The 22,472-nt window shown below is 42.3% G+C and overlaps 1 protein-coding gene across 1 annotated transcript in view; it reads left to right on the forward strand.

Moving 5' to 3' along the window:
• Positions 1-806: 806 nt before the first annotated feature.
• The window catches only part of COG6 (component of oligomeric golgi complex 6), a 64,928-nt gene continuing 43,262 nt past the window's right edge, over positions 807-22,472 (forward strand). Inside the window, exons 1-4 of the mRNA XM_072134460.1 lie at positions 807-1,033; positions 3,132-3,275; positions 3,488-3,559; positions 14,000-14,058. Coding sequence (XP_071990561.1) covers positions 917-1,033; positions 3,132-3,275; positions 3,488-3,559; positions 14,000-14,058 — 392 coding nt within the window. The 5' untranslated portion in view covers positions 807-916. The remainder of the gene's footprint in view (positions 1,034-3,131; positions 3,276-3,487; positions 3,560-13,999; positions 14,059-22,472) is intronic.

The raw sequence follows: 22,472 nt of genomic DNA on the forward strand, positions 1-22,472 counted from the left end.
GCGATGAGAAGTCCGGTTCTTCTTAGTGAGCTGGCTCATTAGGCTCCTCTCACTAAGAAGAGCCAGCTCCTGAATGGCTCCCGATTAAATATATAATAGGGAGTCTTAGGCCAGCCAGTTCCCCACTCTACACCACTTTTAACCCAATTTCATAAGCGGGGCTATGTGAGCTATTGCTATAGAGATATCGACTCCTGCGAGAGTTATAAAAAATATGCTAATAAGTATGATGTGCTCCGACACCGGAGCACCTCAGGACAACTCGTCTTTTGATTTGTTCCCTCTCCCGTTCCGATACCAGACTCGCTTGTCCACATTGTACAGCGCAGGTGTGGTGCAGAACCGGGTGGGACTTGTATTGGAACTGGGGGAGTGAATTAATTAAAATATGAGGCGCTCTGGTGACGTAGCCAGAGCGACTCAGGCTAATTAGCATAATTTTTATAGATGTATATTGCCACAATCTCTGCGTATAGAGTTATGATAAAAGAAGTCCTTAAATCCTGCCCTTTAATAATTAAAGCTTTCCTTATAATGGTCTCAACTGGAAACAAGGATTGTGTTACTTTCCATACATCTTCTCTATTGGAAGTGTAATATAACCATAGTACAACTATGGAAATAACTAGTCCTTGTTTACATTGGTGTAAGCTGTCAGAATGTTATCCCAAAAAAATCCCTCTGTATATTCTTTTGTTAGTTTTATTAACGTTTTAGCGTTTTGATATAATTCAAACTTTACAACAGATGAGATGTAAGTCTGAGCATGCGCAGTAGATCCTCCCCCGGCTGACGCTCTGCTTGGTGACGTGTCGCTGTTGTTCACAACCCGGAAATCCTTGCTGGTTCTGCGTTCCACGTGCGTTCCAGCTGCTGTCCATAGTAGAGAACCAGTTTGCCGCACTGTTCGGGGGCCATGGCTGAGGTGGAGGGGAATGGCGGCACTGCCTCACTGTCTGCGTCCACTCAGAGCTCAAACCCCTTGTCTAGGAAACTCAACAAAATCCTGGAGACCCGGCTGGATAGTGACAAGGTGAGTGAGGCTCAGTATTTACACATGACATGTCAGGCCTCTGTCACCTGTCACCTGGGACTTGTAGTTCCCCTGGTGCTGAGGTGACCACAACAATACTGGAGGGAGGAGAGTCTTGCCCTAATTCTCCTCTATAAGTGGTGTATAGTGTGAATAGCACTAATACAGAGTATAATTTGTGTATGGTACATATATGGTTACATTTATCTACCATTTCTTGTGGTACAGGGACAAAATGCGTCCTATAGGGACATTATGTGCACCCACCTGTCAATCTCTGCTCATGTGTAGATTGTATGTAGAGGGAAGCGTGAGGTGGGGGCAGGTAAGTACCAGGGGTGCAATGTAAGCCCATCTCTGGGATCCCCAAACATCAGGTGAATTATGGTCTCCTTATCCCCACATGTGGATGAGATGGAGAGGTGACCCCAGCTACTTTCATTGTAGTGTATAGGAGTAGATCAGAAAGTCCAGGAGGCTCCCAAAAATGGAAATGTCCTAGAAAAGTGGACCTTTCTTCTGAGTCATTGAATTATTCTTACATTTTTCATTTTTCTGGGCACTATGTGCAAGTCTTTTTCTGTTTCACAAAAATAGAAGCATAGCATAACCCAAAAAGGAGCAAGGGGGAAGTTAAGAAAAATGTTTGGTGTGCTCTATATGGTGGACTCCTGCACGTACACCGCTGTATCAGACATTAGTGGCACATTATTTCTCCACACTATGAATGTCACAAATGACATGAAGTTGAAATTTACTCTCTAGGCCCCACTGTTCCTGCACAAACATTGCCATTAATTTTGGATTTCTGCTGTCATTTTGGCAGTGCAAGACTGTCTGCTTCAGTCCTGGACCATCCGTCTGACAGTACAGAGTTTAAAGAAAATGTACCATTTGATGCATTATGAACCAAATATAGCTTGAGAATGCTGTAGCTACACTGATGCAGAAACATATCTTGTTTAATCCATGAGTTGAGTGGTTTTGCTGAAAAAATAATTATATAATTCATTACCTTGGGAAACCTCGATGCCTACATAAACACATTACACAGGGAGCTTCCTGAACTGTTCAGACAGAACTAATCAACCTGAGCTGGATCACTCATACACAGCAGCTGGGGGATGGTGCAGTGATTGATTACTTCTGCCTCTCAGGGATAACATAATGATTACATCATTCTCCGGTGCAGTGCATAACTAATGCGAGAGGAAAAGCGCTGAGTCAGGCAAGTAGTGAGACACCTTCATTATCATACTTTTATAATTGTTTTATCAGCAACACCACTCAGCACAGGGATTAAACAAGATATGTTTCTGCATCAGTGTCGCTACAGCAGTCTCAAGGTATGTTTGGTTCCTATTTCATCAAATCAAATGGCATATTGGGTGCTGAAACTAGTTAGAATCAATCCTAGTTAGGCTCTCTACTATGAGATGGATGCCCATCTGCCCATATATATTGGCTATGACTGCTTGGGAATAGTTGGGACTAGAGTAGAAATCCCTAATGCCCACTAAAGTGATATTGATAACCTATTCCTGGGATAGGTTATCAGTATTAGGCCACACGCACATGACCGTATACATTTTGTTTGCTGTGCACACAAACGGGCCGCATGTAATCTATATGTCACCATAAACGAGCCGTATCAGCAAAAAAATACAGTGGGCTGGCACCAAAATGATCTGGTCTCCTGGGTAACCCACCACAGAACAGTGGTGGTAGGCGGTAAACACCACTGTTGTATGTAGGTCTGACGGCCAGTTAATGGTGCGGTGAGAAGTACGATGACCGGATGCATAGCATAGCCGTATTTCCTATTAAAGTTAATGGGGCCGTTTTTTAAAAGCATAAAAAAAGCCGGCGGTGGATATTTTTGTGCCAAATAATAAACGGTTTTGCATAATCGCCAAGCTTAGGTGACGGTAACGCAGCTCACCAATGTGCCGGTGTTCTTCCAGACTCAAACCAGATTAAAAAAATTGGCTTCATCTTTTAAGATCCACTGCCATACTTACATATATGTCTTAAAAGTTCCCAGATCATAATTTTATGACTATTTAAGTTTAACTTTTTTTTTTTTCTTTTCTAATAGGAAATGTTGGAAGCCCTTAAAGCTCTCTCAACTTTCTTTACCGAAAACAGTTTAAGAAGCCGAAGAAACCTACGGGGTGACATAGAGCGACGGAGCTTGTCCATAAATGAAGATTTTGTGGCTGTATTTAAAACCATTAAAGAGGTTGGTGATGTGTAATGTGAGTCAGTGGTTTTATAGACTTAAATATGTGTAAGTTTCTGTTCATTTCCATTGTCATAGCACACAGTGTTAAAGGGACCTTGAGCCATGTTTGAGATGGCTTCCTGGTTACCACATACAATTAGGAATCTTTTAGACTAGAGTAAATAGTTTTGAAACTTTGCGTAAAAAATGTATTTTATTTATTTTTTTAGGATCTGGAAAGTATCAATGAAGATGTTCAGGCGATGAGCAACTGCTGCCAGGACATGACCAGTCGCCTGAAGGTAATTATTTCTCCTTATATGATTATTGTTGTCTTATATGTTCTCTATGTATAGGTTCTGTATTTTTCAGAATTTCAAAAGCACAGATTTTTACAGATTTGGATTTTCTTGCTTTGAGCAATTAAAAGGTACAGTATATACTCGAGTATAAGCCGACCCGAGTATAAGCCGAGACCCCTAATTTTACCACCAAAAACTGGGAAAACCTATTGACTCGAGTATAAGCCGAGGGTGGGAAATGCATTGGTCACAGACCCAGCCAAGTATATAGCCAGCCAGCCCCCTATAATATACAGCTTGCCCCCAGTAGTATACAGCCTGCCCCCAGTAGTATACAGCCACCCCAGCCTGCCCCCAGTAGTATACAGCATGCCCCCAGTAGTATACAGTCAGCCCAGAATAAAAAAAAAAAAAAAACTTATTTACTCACCCTCCGGTGACCCCGATGCGCAGCGCTGCTTCCCCGATGTCATCGTGGCTCCTCTTCTGGCTTCCCGGCTCCTCTTCTTGCTTCCGCGTCGTCTTCTGTCTTCTTTAACATCGCGTTGGGCGCCGCAACTGTTCTCTCCCGTGCAGCGCCTAGTATGACGCGCCGCAAGGGAGAAGAACAATGGCGGCGCCTAGCACGATGTTAAAGAAGACAGAAGACGGCGCGGAAGCAAGGAGAGGAGCCGGGAAGCCAGAAGAGGAGCCACGATGACATCGGGGCAGCAGCGCTGCGCATCGGGGCCACCGGAGGGTGAGTAAATAAGTTTATTTTTTTTTTTTTTTAGTCCATTTTAATTATTTTTTTTACAAGTATTGACTCGTGTATAAGCCGAGGGGATGTTTTTCAGCACATTTTTTGTGCAGAAAAACTCGGCTTACACACGAGTATATACGGTAAATAAACTTGTGAATAATTTTCATAAATGAAAACTGCAGATGATAATAGGACATTTTTTATGCTAGTTAATCACTAGCCGCCTTATCTGTCTGAAAAGGAGGGACCTCAGAAGGCTTTCACATACACTGCTCACTACAGTAGAAAGAGCAGAAAAAAGACACAAAGAAGCTGCGTCACCGGCTATTTCCATTTGCAATTTTAAAAGCTAATTTTTATCAAAATCAGTAAATAATATTAACAGATCCCCAGAGAAGAAATAAAAGCTATGTGAGTAAATCTTTCATTTAACTAAGTATATTACAAAATTTGCTATTACCACTTGCAGTATTCATTTATGAAATACAAAAAGTAGCTTAACCGGTTAAGGACCGGGCCCTTTCCTGTTTTTTCATGTCCATTTTTCACTCCCCACCTTCAAAAATCTATAACTTTTTTATTTTTACACGTAAAGAGCTGTGTGACGGCTTGTTTTCTGCGTAACAAATTGCACTTCATAATGATGGTATTAAATATTCCATGCCATGTACTCGGAAGCAGGAAAAAAATTCCAAATGCAATGAAAATGGTGAAAAAACGCATTTGCGCCATTTTCTTGTGGGCTTGGATATTACGTCTTTCACTGAGCGCCCTAAATGACATGTCTACTTTATTCTTTGGGTCGGTACGATTAAGGGGATACCAAATTTGTATAGGTTTTATAATGTTTTCATACATTTACAAAAATTAAAACCTCCTGTACAAAAATAATTTTTTTTATTTTGCCAACTTCTGGCGCTAATAACTTTTTTATACTTTGGTGTACAGAGCTGTGGGTGGTGTCATTTTTTGCGAAAATTGATAATATTTTCAATGATATCATTTTTAGGACTGTACGACCTTTTGATCACTTTTTATAGATTTTTTTTAGATTTTTCAAAATGGCAAAAAAGTGCCATTTTCGACTTTGGGTGCTATTTTCCGTTACGGGGTTAAACGCATTGAAAAACTGTTATCATATTTTGATAGATCAGGCATTTTCGGACGCGTCAATACCTGATGTGTTTATGATTTTTACTGTTTATTTATATTTATGTCAGTTCTAGGGAAAGGGGGGTGATTTGAAATTTTAGGTTTTTTTATTATAATTTTTTTTTTTTAAACTTTTTTTTATTTTTATTTAAACTGTTTTTCAGACTCCCTAGGGTACTTTAACCCTAGGTTGTCTGATCGATCCTATCATATACTGCCATACTACAGTATGGCAGTATATGGGGATTTTCCAACTCATTCATTACAATGTGCTATCAGCACATTGTAATGAAGGGGTTAAAACGAAATAGCCTCGGGTCTTCGGAGGACCCGAGGCTACCATGGAGACGGATCGCCGCCCCCCGATGACGTCACGGGGAGCGGCGATCCCAGGTAAGATGGCGGCGCCCATGCGCCGCTATCTGTTTGAGGCTGCCGGCAGCTTTGCCGGCAGCCCACGCTGTAAAAACACCCGCGATCGGTGCTAGCACCGATCGCGGATGTTACCGGTAAGCCTTTGCTGCAATATGCAGCAAAGACTTACCGGCTATGGAGAGGGCTCAGCCCGTGAGCCCTCTCCATGCAGCGCGACGCGACCGCCGCCGTGAATACACGGCGGGCGGTCGCGAACCGGTTAAAGGACACCTGTCATCAGGTCTGTGTCACTTGTCCTGTCACTACTACCTGTTGGAGCAGCTCACAAGGATCCCATCCCAGCCTTTATCTAGTTATTTCATACATTAATCATTATAAAATCATCGTTTCTTTATTATGTAAATGAGGCTGGTCACATGGTGAGAGGCAGTGATGTCACCCCTGTTACCCCTCCTCTCTCCTCCCCCTGCTCATGTCTGTGTGTAATGTATAGTAAAGCATGGCTAGTGTGTGCTGCATCTGCTGACATGCTGCATCCTCCCATACATATGTGACATCAGACATCAGCTACACAACTACCTGACATGTTCTGCTATAACATGGCTGCCTGGAGCTGTTGTATCTCTCCTATACACACACAGACTGCAGGGGCCGCCAGCACCAGGGAAGCACATCATTATGGAGCCTCACATCATTATACAGGCTGTCAGTCAAGCACTGGGGGTGTGGCTGTGCCTCCCACTCATGAATAGAGTGGACAGCTTGAATATGTTAATGCTTCATTGGACATTTCACAGGTCATTTGCATACAGCTTTAGGACCTCATTGCTTAGGTTTACAGGCATGTAGAGGGACAATGAAGGGATAGAGGCAATGCTCTCTAATGGCAGTTTGTGAAAATATATTTATTTTAGTTATTTTGCATGATGGGTTCTCTTTTAATCTAGGAATGGCTACAGCTGCAAAACAGCTGGCTCATTTCGGCTACATTCACAATGCGTTTTTGCCCTCTATTGCAAGGATGCACTGTGAGGATTCAAAACGTATGTTTACAATGGAGGGCAGTATTGTATCCCACTATATGCCTACATTGTGTTCTTATACAGTGGAATATGTCTTCTAGTCCAAAATGTTTTAGTACAACTTTAAGTGTGGATATCTTTGATACGTTGTGTATGGATGCTTCACAGAACCACAGTGTATCCTGTTTAATGATCCAGAATTTATGTTTCTAGGTGGCAGGGTTCAGGAGATATAGGTGTTTGAAGTTCGACACTATCATGACGTTTATAAAACTCCTTTCTGCACGGGCCATGTGCAAATAGGACGTATATAGCCGTATGGCAGTTGTGAAAGTGTTAAAGGGAATCTACCACCACATATCTACCTACAAAGGTAGATTGGGTGGGAGGTACATCTATAGGAGGTGAGGATAGCCCTTTTAAGGGCTAATCCTCATGTCCCCTGTATCTTTTACTAACTTTTATTACTGAAATATGTAAATTTTCTTAAGAGGCTACTGGGACGTGGAGTAGCTGGAGCTGAGGCTACACGGCGCGGCTGCTCCACGCCCCAGCAGCCTCTTTGTTCCTCCTATCAAAAATCCTCCTCTGCCCTTTTATTACAGTGATAATAATTAGCAAAAGTTACAGGGGACATTAAGATTAGCCCTTAAAAGGGCTATCCTCACATCCGATAGATCCACCTACCACCCGATCTACCTTTTATAGGTACATATGTGGTGGTAGGTTCTCTTAAAAGGAAGGCTACAAGATATTACACTGTATATATGTGTCATATGTTGCTCTTTCCCCCCTGAAAGGAGTGAGCATAGTCAGCTGGCAGTGATTTGCTGATGGCGATGTTCAAGGTGTCTCCACATATATGAAGGGAAGCCCAAGGTTTATGTTTCGTGTAGGCTGGGAATAGATTCTTTATAGTGGCATCCATCTCCTACATGCTACAATGGCCTCCACTAAACAAATACTTTTCATAGCAGTGAGCAGTAACAAATGGAAGTTCTGCTACTCTTCATCCTGTGTTCATTCTTTATGTGATGTACACTGAAAAGACTGGTCTCCATCTGACATTACGTGTCTATGGACACATTTCGCATGAATGTGGGGAGGTTTCCTGGCCTACGGTATTAATATTTTCAAAAAATGATATGTAAATGTATCCTTATTGAGCTACCATAGGGCACCAAAAAAAAATCACTGGCATGCTAAGCGATCTCTATAAGTGGCGTATTACCTGCAGAATTGCTGTGCAGCATTACACAGTAGAAGTGTAGTTTATGGGATTAATGAAACACAAAGGTTGAGCTCAACCTTCCTTCCGCAACATTTTTGGGCTGGATTCTGATTCTCTGTAATGGCTGTGGAATTACTGCTGGGGTCAGTTTTTCAGCCATGATACTACACATGCAGATACCCTAGCAAGGAACGTTATCTTACTTTTCAACACATTTGATGAATAAGCAGCACTAGTATAGAGAAAATCTAGTCCAATTGCTCATATTATGGGTGCATGTAACCTTGTTGATCCAGGGTCAACGGGTCCAGGTCTTAATGATGCAAAAAGAAAAGCAGCAGCGCTCCAAAGGATGGTGAAAAAATGTGAAGTAGTCTCTATTCACACAGCATGGCAGCAAAGTTTTGACATAGCATCTTTATCAAGCTTGATAAAGACTTTCTGTCGAAACTTTGCTACAATACTGGATGAATAAAGACTGCGGTACTTTACATTTTTTCCACCAACCTTTGCAATGCTGCTGCTTTTTTTTTTTTTTTGCATCATTAACTTACTTTGGCTCTTATCCTTGCTTTCTGATGTTCTTTTCAGGCTACCAAATTCTTGCAAAGCTGCAAAAACTGTGAAATAGATGCAGATCCTACCTGTCTGTGCTGAGGCATCATGGGATTGGTAGCAAATTGAGAGAGAGAGAGAGAGAATAGAGAGTCTGGGCAATCAGATGAGGAGGGATATGATGAATGGTTGTGTTTCCATTATGGTATTCTTTGCGGCATTAGTTTCATTATTCTTCAATATGTGTGTGTATATGTACATACATACACAAACCCCATACCTTTACCTGTTTTGTCTCCATGTCTAAATTTAAGACAGTATTCTGCCTCATGCTCACCACAATGTGCAAAACTGGACACAACCAGGGTAAAGTTTGCTGCCCGTTTCGGTTTGTTGGAGATGTAAGGGGTGAACCCATCCCCAGTTTACTCATAGTAGGTTGAATAATTATAGAAATTTGCTAATTAGGATGAAACTCGCTTGTTATGGAAATGTTGCAGAAAAGGCCAATGTCCATATTTCCATCATATCCTCTGATTTTAATACTCAGTAATTATTTCTTCCATCGATGCTTGATGCCAAGTATAGCGATCAGCTTTTGTTTCCAAAAATAAACCAAAACAGGGGGATTAAGAGCGGCTCGTGGAGACGTCCAAACAACAGACCCCCTTTTGTTTTGGGCTTGGCAGACGCTGAGCTATCACATTGTCTGCAGTAATGTGCCCGGGCTCATATGCTGCAATATGAGACCTGCATTGATGCGCCAATGTACTAATGCGGCTCTTGTATAGAACACGAGCTTTCTGAATGTCAGCGGTGTAGACGAGCCTAGTGGGACTAGATGGAAGACATACGCTAGCTGCTCGGCACTTTCTGTTTTGGCAAGTTACTGAAGTGCTCTTAATTTCACAGGCAATTAGTCCATAATTCTCTGGAATCTCATTTAGCATTGTCTTCTCCCTGCACTCGGTACACTGACAAGCTCGCTTAGCTCTGCTAAAGTATCCTTTATTAACAGCTAAAGGAATAAACTACCTCCGCTTCAGATCTCCCCGCAACGTGGGACGCAGGGTTTTCCATTAATTTGCAGTGTGCAATGAAGGGGATCCCATCTGTTCTCCGCTTGTGATAACAGACCAGAGATTTGGTTTATATCGTCTCAACTTTGAATACTTTTTCAATTAAAGCTGAGAGAAGCCTGAGAGAGGAGGAAGGCGATGTAGCAGGTGTATAGAAAAACCATTGTTCGTGGTATTATTCGTAGTGTTAAGGTCTTCTGCGCTTTTGATGGTCATCGTGCCACCTTGGTGTCATCTTGGATGGGGGTTATTGACCTTATATGGCCACTGCAGACATGACTTATTCTTAAGGGGTATCCATATCTCAAAACAAAATGCCATACATCGGTAGGGTATACCTTTATGTTTAGCGGGGGCTGTCCTCTTTGATGGTGAATAAAGGGGACACCCACTGTCGTGCAGTCATGACTGGGTCTGTTCATCTGGGGTACAATAGACCACTGTTCTCGTGACCTGTGGGGATCCCAACACTGAAATCCTCACTAATCAGTAAGTTAGCTAACTTTTTGTGAATGGAAACCCCCTTTAAGCTAAAGTTTTTCTAGTTGATCTTTCTATCTGATGCTTTGACTCTGGAAGCAATACTGACACTAAAACGGTTATCCGTAGACCTGGTTGCTATGATGATACCAAGTTTCTGTGTAGCTTCTTCAACAGGAGCAATATGGAAATCGCTTTTAAAGTCATAGCAAGTTAGCTCCTATCCAGAGGATAGGGCCTACCATGCTAAACGGTGAGGATCTCAGTGACTGGACTCCCATGATTCTTGAGAATGGGGGTTTATTGTACCCCTGTTGCGCTAGAGATGAAGGTAGCAGCTGTTTGCGCATGCGCTGCTTGCTCTGTTCACCTCTATGGCGCTGATGAAGATTACCGAGTACAGCGCTCAGCTATCTCCATTGGCGCCATAGAGAGGAACGGAGCAGCATCAAATTTGGTGATAAAAAGGGTAAATAAAAAAACGTACATGGAAGACACACATGTAAATCCGCATTAAAAAGCACCAAAATATTAACAAATCTGCATACAAAAGAACAAAAAAAATTTTGATGCAGATTTTCGGGTGGATTTTTCAAATGACAATCCAAAATGTGCGCAGAAAAAATCTGAGAGAGAGAAATAAGTGGAAATGAGACTCTCAAAATGAGTATCTGCTAGGGAAAGCTTGGGATCGATTAGATATATCGTTTTTTTTTACCATTGTAAACCTTGAAAAATGCTATTGACTGAAGAACCTCTTTACATAGATGAGTGTGTAACACGGAGGTGGTGTAATGTAGCACAGCATGGAGTCCAGCAGCTCCGGTAAGTGAAACCATTGATGATCACAAGGCTCCAGCTGTGCCCAGCATCTCGCCCGTCTCCGAGGAGCGCCAGGCTCTCATAGCTTTGCTTGTGATTGGGATTTTGGGACAGGTGTGATTAACATGTAGGCTAATGGGGGGCAGCCGGACCAGGATTAGGATATCCATCAGTTTCTGTCTCAGCAGTCGGCAGCTTTATCACTGGTATAAGTTGTCACTTGGCTTTACAACTGTTCTCCTCATTAGTCATTTTTCACTGCACACAATGGAATCGACTAACAAGCCTGACACAATGTCAAGAAGGACTACAAGCCCGGGTTTTCATTTGTTCTTAAGAAGGAATTTTAATAAAAACTAAATAGATTGTGGATTCCGATATCTATTTGCTGGAGTCTAATTAGGATAAGGCCACACCGAGTGACATTGAGGTGGCTGAGTGCTTTATACATTGATTTCCTATAGCGACATTCAGGGCTAGGGGGCTGCATTTCACGGGACTGATGACCTATACTCACAATACAGTCCTATACCCACACCCGGCACCAATTAACAGTTCCAGAAAAGGTCCGAAAGCAGTGTGACACCAGATCTTTTTGCTGGCAGGAGAGACAAAAGCTCAGGATGGAGGAGCTCTATCGAAGAGGGAGGTAGAGCAGTGAATCACAGCAGCGAGTTCTACATACATCAGTTTCAATACAACTTCAGATTCCATATAGAGCCTACAGAAGGGAAACCTGCTAGAAAGTACAAGTGACATAGCAGGGACCCGTCTTCCCCTGTGCCAGATGTATGTCTGCCTGATGATAAATCTGTAGTAGTATGAGGCTGTCAAGTTGTACTGGTATTAGTTGGTTTTGTTTGCAGCACCAAAATAATAATTTGGTGCATGGACTGTTTAATTGTAAAAACACACCCCTTTCCACAGACCACACCCCTTTCACACAATTGATATATGTTACACAAGCTTGATACATCTCCCCCCATAATGTCCAGAAACGGTGTATCCCCTCTTTTTTGCAGTCTGACACCCGGTACCCCTTTTCTGTTTAAGGCAGAAAGGGTGATACAGGGCACTGGGGTGGTATCCATGGTGGTCCCAGATTCCACCCTTCAGACAAACACAACAGCTGTGCTTTGTTTTGCAGCTGATCCCCATTTACCCGATCTTCAAACAGCCCATAAAAAATCCTAGAAAAACAAAAAACTTCCTAATTTTTTTAAATTATGCTAATGAGTCTGAAGTGCTCTGTGGGGCATTATCAGATCACATCCACGCTGCTGCTTCATGGGCTATTACACTGTGCAGGAGCATTGGGACGGGGGAAGGGCTGTGAGAGCAGCTGGGGAAGGAGGAGACAGTGTAACAGTACGGAAGGGCTTAGGTAACACCCTCCCAGAACCCTTGTGATTTATTGGCAAAATTTTATAAATTGACTTTAGAAGGACAGAGGACTTGGATAACACATGTAGGAATATTATCACAGTCCCGGTGTCTGGATCTATGAGTAACTGCCCCTGGTTTATCATGATGGGTTTCGATGGTAGATTTCATTCGATTGCAAAAAAAAAAAAAGCAAACAAACATTAGAATTCAGTAATCAGCCGCAGTCCTGAGTATCACGGCCGAGTTGCCATTATTAGCTGTAATATTACTTCCACAGTGTGCACCCTTCTAATTCATTCACTTCATGCAGCGCTGTCTGATTATTATTAATGGTCCAATAATGATAATGGGGAAAAAGGAAATTCATCTAAGGTTTGGAACTATCTCATTGTGTATTAGTGATTACAGAATAAATAATGTGGTCCCCTGCTGATGTGCATCTAATACATGTTTTACTCAATGTATCAGTAATTGTGTCCTGTACAAATTCTAACAGCGACAACCTCTTATCTGCTATGTAGGTAATTAGAATCTATTGTTCTCTGTATGCCGCCTCTTACCACTGGCCTAGTGCTGGAGATTCTACTGTGGCAGAATAATTACTTAAAGGGGTTTTCCCACAAAGCAAGTTAGGCCTTAGGCCACAGAATAGTCTAATTTGCTAATCGGTGGGGGTCTTAGTGATGGGATCACGAGAACGGGGGTTGGATGTACCCCTGTCGCACCTCTTGTCAGCTTCTTGAGATGACCAGAGCAGCTGGTCGCGCATGCACTGGCTGACCCATTCATCTCTATGGAGATTGCTGAGCACCATACTCTACAATCTCCGTCAGCTTCATAGTGATGAACGGGGAAGCCTGCGCAAGCGCGACTGGCTGCTCTTTTAATGGGACTCTGTCATCAGGAAGCTAATTTTACATGAAGACGGGGCCCAATATCGTTGTGGGGAGGGGCAGTATAAACAGCATGAACCGTCTCCTCCTCAAGATGTAAAGGCCGATGGTGGGGGACGGGGAACCATGAGTGGGGAGGAGGGATTGAGGGAAAGACTATTTGTGCCATTTGTACTGCTCTTCTTCCCCCTCCCCCCAAGACTTACCACATGCTACTCCAAAGGAGCCAGTTAAAGTAAAATAATTGATAAAAAGCACTGAATTTATTCATATTGCTGACAAAGGCATTATGGAAATGAACATGCCATAGGCTATTGGAACTAGTCATCTTCTAGTAATAATGACATCCCTGATGACAGGTTCCCTTTAATATGTGCCAAAAATGTTTACAATTATGACATTTTTTAGACCTTGCCAAAAAAGGGTGTGTCTATACAGAGGGGTGTGGTTTGGATGAAGGGTGGGGTGTAAAATGCAACTTCTGGCACAGAGTAAACCGACTAAGATATGCTAAACACTATGTTGGGGCGATATTGGGGCGATCTCATCTGTGAAGATGAGTAATAAGTCTTCCCCATTATCCCTAGCTCACGGTTCATGCAGAAGTATTTTACGTGGTGTATGCTGCACTTTTGTGGGCTCTTAGGTTAAGTAACTTCAGTATATTACATTTCCTAAACTTGTTCTTTCTCTGTAATTTCAGGCATCAAAAGAACAAACCCAGGATTTAATAGTGAAGACGACAAAGCTTCAAGCGGAAAAGTAAGTGATACTTGGGATACAGGCGTTCTGTAGTCTGGAATCCGGAAACCCAGATCCTAGACCACTGGAAGGATATGCTGTATAGTTTGGGTCTTGGATTCCATCATTGTCCTTGTTTACGTTCAGTACATTTTTGCTGTACAGATATTATAGCTTGTTGTAAGGATAAGTTCTGACAATGGTATTTTAATGAAAATCCAGGTCAAAATCTGCTATTGTTGGGTTTCTGAGTTAGATTTTAACCAACATTCCCAATATTCAGTGGTGTCCTCGTTCTAGTCCTTCCTGCAGCTCATTCTTGTATATTCTTGTACATGCTTTCCTCCGTACTTCTCCTTCTTGTATGTAGTGCCCTCCTCTTTACTGCTCATTCCTGTATACAGTGCCCTCTTTACTGCTCATTCTTGTATATAGTGCCCTCCGTACTTCTCCTTCTTGTATGTAGTGCCCTCCGTACTTCTCCTTCTTGTATATAGTGCCCTCCGTACTTCTCCTTCTTGTATATAGTGCCCTCCGTACTTCTCCTTCTTGTATATAGTGCCCTCCGTACTTCTCCTTCTTGTATATAGTGCCCTCCTTACTTCTCCTTCTTGTATGTAGTACCCTCCGTACTTCTCCTTCTTGTATATAGTGCCCTCCGTACTTCTCCTTCTTGTATATAGTGCCCTCCGTACTTCTCCTTCTTGTATATAGTGCCCTCCGTACTTCTCCTTCTTGTATATAGTGCCCTCCTTACTTCTCCTTCTTGTATGTAGTACCCTCCGTACTTCTCCTTCTTGTATGTAGTGCCCTCCTTACTTCTCCTTCTTGTATGTAGTGCCCTCCGTACTTCTCCTTCTTGTATAAAGTGCCCTCCGTACTTCTCCTTCTTGTAGTATATAGTGCCCTCCGTACTTCTCCTTCTTGTATAAAGTGCCCTCCGTACTTCTCCTTCTTGTAGTATATAGTGCCCTCCGTACTTCTCCTTCTTGTATGTAGTACCCTCCGTACTTCTCCTTCTTGTATGTAGTGCCCTCCTTACTTCTCCTTCTTGTATGTAGTGCCCTCCGTACTTCTCCTTCTTGTAGTATATAGTGCCCTCCGTACTTCTCCTTCTTGTAGTATATAGTGCCCTCCGTACTTCTCCTTCTTGTAGTATATAGTGCCCTCCGTACTTCTCCTTCTTGTAGTATATAGTGCCCTCCGTACTTCTCGTTCTTGTAGTATATAGTGCCCTCCGTACTTCTCCTTCTTGTAGTATATAGTGCCCTCCGTACTTCTCCTTCTTGTAGTATATAGTGCCCTCCGTACTTCTCCTTCTTGTAGTATATAGTGCCCTCCGTACTTCTCCTTCTTGTAGTATATAGTGCCCTCCGTACTTCTCCTTCTTGTATATACAGTAGTGCCCTCCGTACTTCTCCTTCTTGTATATACAGTAGTGCCCTCCATACTTCTCCTTTTTGTACATAGTGCCCTTCGTACTTCTCGTTCTTCTAGTATATAGTCCCCTCCTTACTCCTCGTTCTTCTAGTATATAGTGCCCTCTTTACTCCTCGTTCTTCTAGTATATAGTGCCCTCTTTACTCCTCGTTCTTCTAGTATATAGTGCCTATTTACTCCTCGTTCTTCTTGTATATAGTGCCTCTTTACTCCTCGTTCTTCTAGTATATAGTGCCCTCCTTACTCCTCGTTCTTCTAGTATATAGTGCCCTCCTTACTTCTTGTTCTTCTAGTATATAGTGCCCTCCTTACTTCTTGTTCTTCTAGTATATAGTGCCCTCTTTACTTCTCGTTCTTCTAGTATATAGTGCCCTCCTTACTTCTCGTTCTTCTAGTATATAGTGCCCTCCTTACTTCTCGTTCTTCTAGTATATAGTGCCCTCCTTACTTCTCGTTCTTCTAGTATATAGTGCCCTCTTTACTTCTTGTTCTTCTAGTATATAGTGCCCTCCGTACTTCTCGTTCTTCTAGTATATAGTGTGCTCTGTACTCCTCGTTCTTCTTGTATATAGTGCGCTCCGTACTTCTCGTTCTTCTTGTATATAGTGCCCTCCGTGCTTCTCGTTCTTCTAGTATATAGTGCCCTCCGTCTTCTCGTTCTTGTGTGTGTCCTCCTTGCTGCTGTTTTTATATTATTTTGCTTAGGACATATGTGTAAATCATCTCTTATGTAACCTGCCCTTACACACTTACGGTTTGGGAGCTGAGGACCTTGTAAATCTCCATTATGGCCATGTTGTTGAATGACTGGGATAAACATGAACGGCTTTGCTTGCTGCAATGTGCTGTAGGATGAATCTTTTCTTTTTGTGGCCCAGTTTAACTGCATTGTAGATTGTGTTAAGCAAACATTTCCAGAATGTTTATGACGGTTTATAACGCAGACATTTTATGCTTTATCTGTAATAAAACACTGGTGAGTTTAGGTGCCGGCTCCATCTCCGAAATGCCAGCCAGGCCATTAGTCATTTTCTTTCGTTTAGGAAAGGAATAATTGATCAGGATGTCTCATTAAACCTAATTTATACCTTATCTCTTAATTGGAATAGATCATTTTGCGGTTTCAGGTGGAACGGTGTTTAAAATTTTCTTCTGAATCCATTCTTTAAATATTTTTTAAAAAGCCTTGCTCCTATTTCTGTTACAGAACTGAGTCTCCTAAAGCACTACTTTTTGGCTACCTGCAGCTGCCAGTAGAGGGAGATTAGTGCATACTCGAATAGTGTTAAAATAGCATTCTCATTGTAGACATTAACGGCATACCCATTGTATATTCTGTAAATTGATAAGATGCCGTCTCACTTCTGGGTTCCTCTCCAACTTTTCAAACACAAATGACCATTGAAGCTTTTCCCTACCAAGGACTTGTCTCATACGTCTTTTGAGGGTGGCGCCTCTATGACTGAGGACATATGAGAGGCATAATTTTATATACCTGGCACCTAGAGTCTGAGTGAGGATTTTATACATACTCCACATGTGTATGTTCACCTGAAAGAGGAGAATCCTTTGAGTTTCTGAGTGCCAGGGTAGTATTTTTATATACATAAATCAATCCAGACTTTCACTGTAATAGTATCTCTGGTTCCCTGTCACCTAGAAACACAATCCTAGATTTATATGAAGAAGGAGATTCTCCAGGGAATGTGAGATTCTAGGTTCCAGACATCCAAAGTTACAGTCCTCTGCAGTGTGCCCCCCATTCCTCAGGTAGAATGAAGGAGAGGAGGGCACAGAGAAGCTTCTAAAAGCTAAAGTGAACATTACCTTTATCTATAGCTAAATTTTGAAAAAGGATAACCTGAATTAATGTTCATATTACTAACCCTCTCCTACCCAGAACCATCAGAGATCACACTTTTTATCAATCATATATTGAGTTGTTTTACATAGTGTTCATCTATTACATTTAGGAGATATGAAGCAAATTCTTTTCTGTTTTTCACATTTCTGATTTATGCCATTAAGTTTAGTTTAGTTTTTTTTTTTGCATTTTTTTAAATAAAATTTTACACTTTTCAATCAGAATTTCAGGCAAGTGATGGAGACCCATTTTAGAGATCTGATTGTTCCAGTGTTTTGGATTGATGAGATGCACATTTATCACCAGTGGATCACTATGTATAATCTGCTGTGCTCCTCCTGCTCTATTACATGCTGCCTGCAGATAGGACACACTGTATAGAAAGGAAACATAATGCTGTAGTGTATGCATCGTGTACAAGGGATGTTGTGTGTTGGATAGTTCAGTATCAATAAACAAATCATGGAGTACCCCTTTAAGGCAATATTTACATATCACATTGTACAATGCATAGGATGAATTGGCAAATTATATCAACTATAGCAAATTGAGTGGTTTTATATATGAAGTGTAAACCTGAGCAATATTAATTTACTTCAATAAGAGTCTATATAATATGGTAAATCTATTCTTCTCTATGGGGCAGATTTACTTACCCGGTCCATTCGCGATCCAGCGGCGCATTCTCTGCGGTGGATTTGGGTCCGGCCAGGATTTATTAAGGCAGTTCCTCCGCCGTCCACCAGGTGGCACTGCTGCGCTGAAAGGCATCGGAACGCGCTGGAGTTCACTGGCTCGGGCTGAGTGAAGGTAAGTGCAAGCTCTGCGACAGATTTTTTGTTTTAAATGCGGCGGTTTTTCCGAATCCGTCGGGTTTTCGTTCGGCCACGCCCCCCGATTTCCGTTGCGTGCATGCCAGCGCCGATGCGCCACAATCCGATCGTGTGCGCCAAAATCCCGGGGCAATTCAGGGGAAATCGGCGCAAATCGGAAATATTCAGGTAACACGTCGGGAAAACGCGAATCGGGCCCTTAGTAAATGGTCCCCTATGTGTAAATATATATATAAAGCTTCTATACTACCTTTTTTTTTCAGTTTGTTAAAAAAGTGGTAAATAGGTTTGTATTTAGTTGCTATAGAGTTTATTTCGACTACTTAAAAAAAAATCTTTGACTAAATGTATCCTGACTCTTGGCAGACGTCTTGCTGCTTCCTCCTATTTCTTTCTTTATGACATCGCTAATTAGCAAGTAATTCTGAATCTGTGGAATAATTTTCATTTCGTGCTTCTATGAATATTCAGTAGTTGGACCCACAGGGATTTGTTGTGGCTTTTTTTTTTTTTATTCAGGAAAACCTTAAATTTGTATGAGCAATAGTCACGATATCTTCTCCTGTTGTTGTGCAAGGCTGAAATCAAAGCTGCACTTAAAAAGAAGCAGAAGATGTTCCTAAATAATCAGTACAGGCAGTCCCCGGGTTACGTACAAGATGGGGTCCCTGGGTTTGTACTTAAGTTGAATTTGTATGTAAGTCGGAACTGTATATTTTAAAATTGTAGATCCAGGCAAAGCATTTTTTTGTCCCATTGACAATTGGATTTTCAAAATATTTTGCTGTAATGGGACCAAGGATTATCAATAAAACTTTTTTACAGACACCTTACAGCTGATCATTGCAGCCTGGGACTATAGTAACATCCAGAGATCTTCACCCGAGGTCACAGTGTGCAGAGAGGTCCGTCTGTAACTACGGGTCGTCTGTAAGCCGGGTGTCCTTAAGTAGGGGACCGCCTGTAATTATATAGGCAGCCAGTATAATACCTGCAAGAGATATAAACCCACTAGTGGTGTCATTACGTATAATACAGTATTTGGTAATCATATTGTATCTGTTGCATGTAGTATCATATACCTTTCATTACACCAGTTGTTGGGGGTTTTATGGTCCTTTTTTTTATCTCGTAAACTCTACCTCCAATATCCACCATGATAAACCAGGGACACTTACTCATAGATCCAGACCCTGTGACTGTGGTAATCTTCTACTTATTATCCATGGCCGCCTTTCTTCTAATATCAACTTTTACAATTATGCTAATTAGCATTACCAGAGCTTCATAGACTTTTACACTGTCAAATTTAAAAAAAAAAATTTTATTAAAGGTATTCAGACAAAAAAAAAATAGATTTGGAATAAAAAGGGATGTACCATTAAAACTACACGGTGAAGGCTGTAAATGCACAACTGGTAAGAAATAGCACAACCGTGTTTCTTTCATCAATCTCATTGAATATATGTGGACGGAAGGGAGCTTCCGTCCACATCTAACTCCTCGGTGACCCACGGCGCAGTCTCTCAGGGCGAAGCTGCGCTCAGACCAGCTTCCAGCTCGCTTTGGCGCCACAACGGCCAACCATCACCATATTCCGGCACTGTATCTGGTGCTGGGATATGGGGATTTGTGGCCGTGGCGGGCCACCTTGGCTGACTGGAAGCTGGTCTAAACGCAGTAAACTGGGTACGGCCTGGAGAGATGGAGCTGTGGGGCAGCGAGATGGCCCCTCCTGGCCACATAGCTTTTTTTATTTAAAGGTCTTGGACAACCCCTTAAGTTCCAACTATATACGATTAATGCTAATGTGGGAATACCATCCACACAAGTACCATCTGCGAATTCAGGTGCGGCCTAGCAAACAGCCTATGTCTGTATCGCAACATGTACAGCAACCTGACCTAACCCCATAACCTTATGGTACGATCATACCTGGCGTTTAAACAATACAAAGCACCTGGTTACCGATTGCATGCGTATTAATTGAAACACATATGTGATTGGGCTGAGCCCCGGGAATATGCGTTGTGTTTGTACGCCACATGTAACTGCACCCTTATATAAGTCATCACCCCTTGATCCTCCGGCTTCTCTCATTACTAGTATTTTGCCTGTGTACTCACGTTTTGCTAAAATAATTACTCTGCAAAAAGCGGAATTCATACACAAGTATTTGCACTTGACTTGAGATAAAAACCACTTTTTTTTTCGGATGACATCGCTGTGCAGAAAACCTGAGGGGAAAATTGCTTTTTTTCCATCTAATCTTTAATTTATTTGATTGCCTGCGACTTATTAGAAAGTAAAATGAGGCAGAGGTGAGAACGCAGTATAACAACTTTAAAAATTTGCTTTCAGCGCGTCTCGATGTGTCGTTTCTTCACTTGGGAATCTGCAGCGGATGGAAATATTAGGATAAAATACTGATGGTAGAGGTCCCTTTCATGTACTGACATAACATGGTCCTATAGATATGTAGTATAACCCACATGTCCCAAGACTAAGAACGATGAATGCACACGGCCTGTCATCATGTGGAGGAAAGGCGGCCATTTTGGACAAAATGTTTTATTTGGGTAAAAGATTTTTCCTCCACATTGATTGATTTTATTGGAGTAATGTATGATGTGTCAGCAGAGATAATGTATTCCTGGTCCCAATTAAGGGCTCGTTCCCATGGCTGTGTGCTTGCCTAGATCCATTCCCAGGTGAACACAGAGTCGAGAGGAGGAGGTGCACTCTTCACCCCTCCCCCTCCATAGGCTGACGAGCAGCCTATGGGGGCTCACTATGGGGGTTGCATCCTGACTTTTAAAAACCTCCATTGACCCTGCCAAAGTCCTAGGTAAAAAAAACAAACAAATGCAAAATAGGCAGGTGATCCAATAATAAACCAACACTGCTGCTTATTTATTCTTGGGATGGGTGGGACTTCCTAAGGACAGACCCTTCCTGATCATAATCTGATATAATTCTCTATGTGAGATAGAAAAGTGGATGGCAAAGCCCTATAATATTGTAATATCTGCTGATCTGCACAGTGCGCTGAAAGTGGAGTGCTGGAGTGGTTTGCTACCTGAAAATTATTCCCTATGTAATAACATGGAGAGCCGGCTTTTTTAAGTGAGCTGAACCAAATGATCCACCTCAGTGAGAAGAGCCAAGCTTCCCGTCACTATGTGCAGGAGCACTTCTCCCCCCTACTCCCTCGTCACGTTTTTTCTTCTGTTTGCTGTAATATCACACAGTGGCAGGGGGTGTGCTCCCGCTCAGTGTAACAGCCTTTAAAGCTTTTACACAGAGGGGCTTTGATAACGTCCCTAGAGCCCTTCTGTGAAAACCCCTGTCATGTAATCTATATATTTCCACAAACTGTCGCCCTGTCTGGACTTTATGAAAGTATTCCTGAATATAGGATTTTCATCTTTGGGGTCAGGAATATCTGGCTAATGGGGTAAAAGACAGGAAGTTTCACTTTACCTATCAATAGCGGTGCAGAACTTTTAATGTATATTTTTAAATTACCTCATATCGTGCCCCCAACACATTACAAAAACCATGAGGTAAAGTGGCCAACCCCATTATGTGTAATACATTGGGGCAGATTTACTTACCCGGTCCATTCGCAATCCAGCGGCGCGTTCTCTGTGGTGGATTCGGGTCTTCTGGCGATTCGCTAAGGCAGTTCCTCCGACGTCCACCAGGTGTCGCTGCTGCGCTAAAGTCCGCCGAGGTCCGCCGGAGTTCACGATTCATTGCTGGGTGAAGGTAAGCGCGTGTCCAGCGACACTTTTTTTATTTTTTTTTCAAATGCGGCAGTGTTTCCGAATTCGTCAGGTTTTCGTTTGGCCACATCCCCCGATTTCCGTCGCGTGCATGTCGGCAAATCGGAAATATTCAATTAACACGTCGGGAAAATGACCCCCAATCTCTTCTGGTCCCCATCAAGGCAGATAAGGGCCTATAGATGCCTATAGACATATACACCACAGATTGTTCCTGCTACTTGCTGCAGACTTTCTGTGATTACACATTTAGCTGCAGTTGTGTCAGACGGCGTCTTACATGGGGTAACTTCTACAATTTCAAGATCTGTCTGAGGCTACAACAGGCCGCATTGCGATAATAATAATAATAATTCTTTATTTATATAGTGCCTACAGATTATGCAGCGCTGCACAAAGCATGTCCAATTGGTCCCTGTCCCCATGGGGCTCACAATCTAAACAACCTAACAGTATGTTTTTGGAGTGTGGGAGGAAACCAGAGTACCCGGAGGAAACCCACGCAAACAC

The sequence above is a fragment of the Engystomops pustulosus genome, chromosome 2 (genome assembly GCF_040894005.1).
Source record: "Engystomops pustulosus chromosome 2, aEngPut4.maternal, whole genome shotgun sequence".
Lineage (NCBI taxonomy): Eukaryota > Metazoa > Chordata > Amphibia > Anura > Leptodactylidae > Engystomops > Engystomops pustulosus.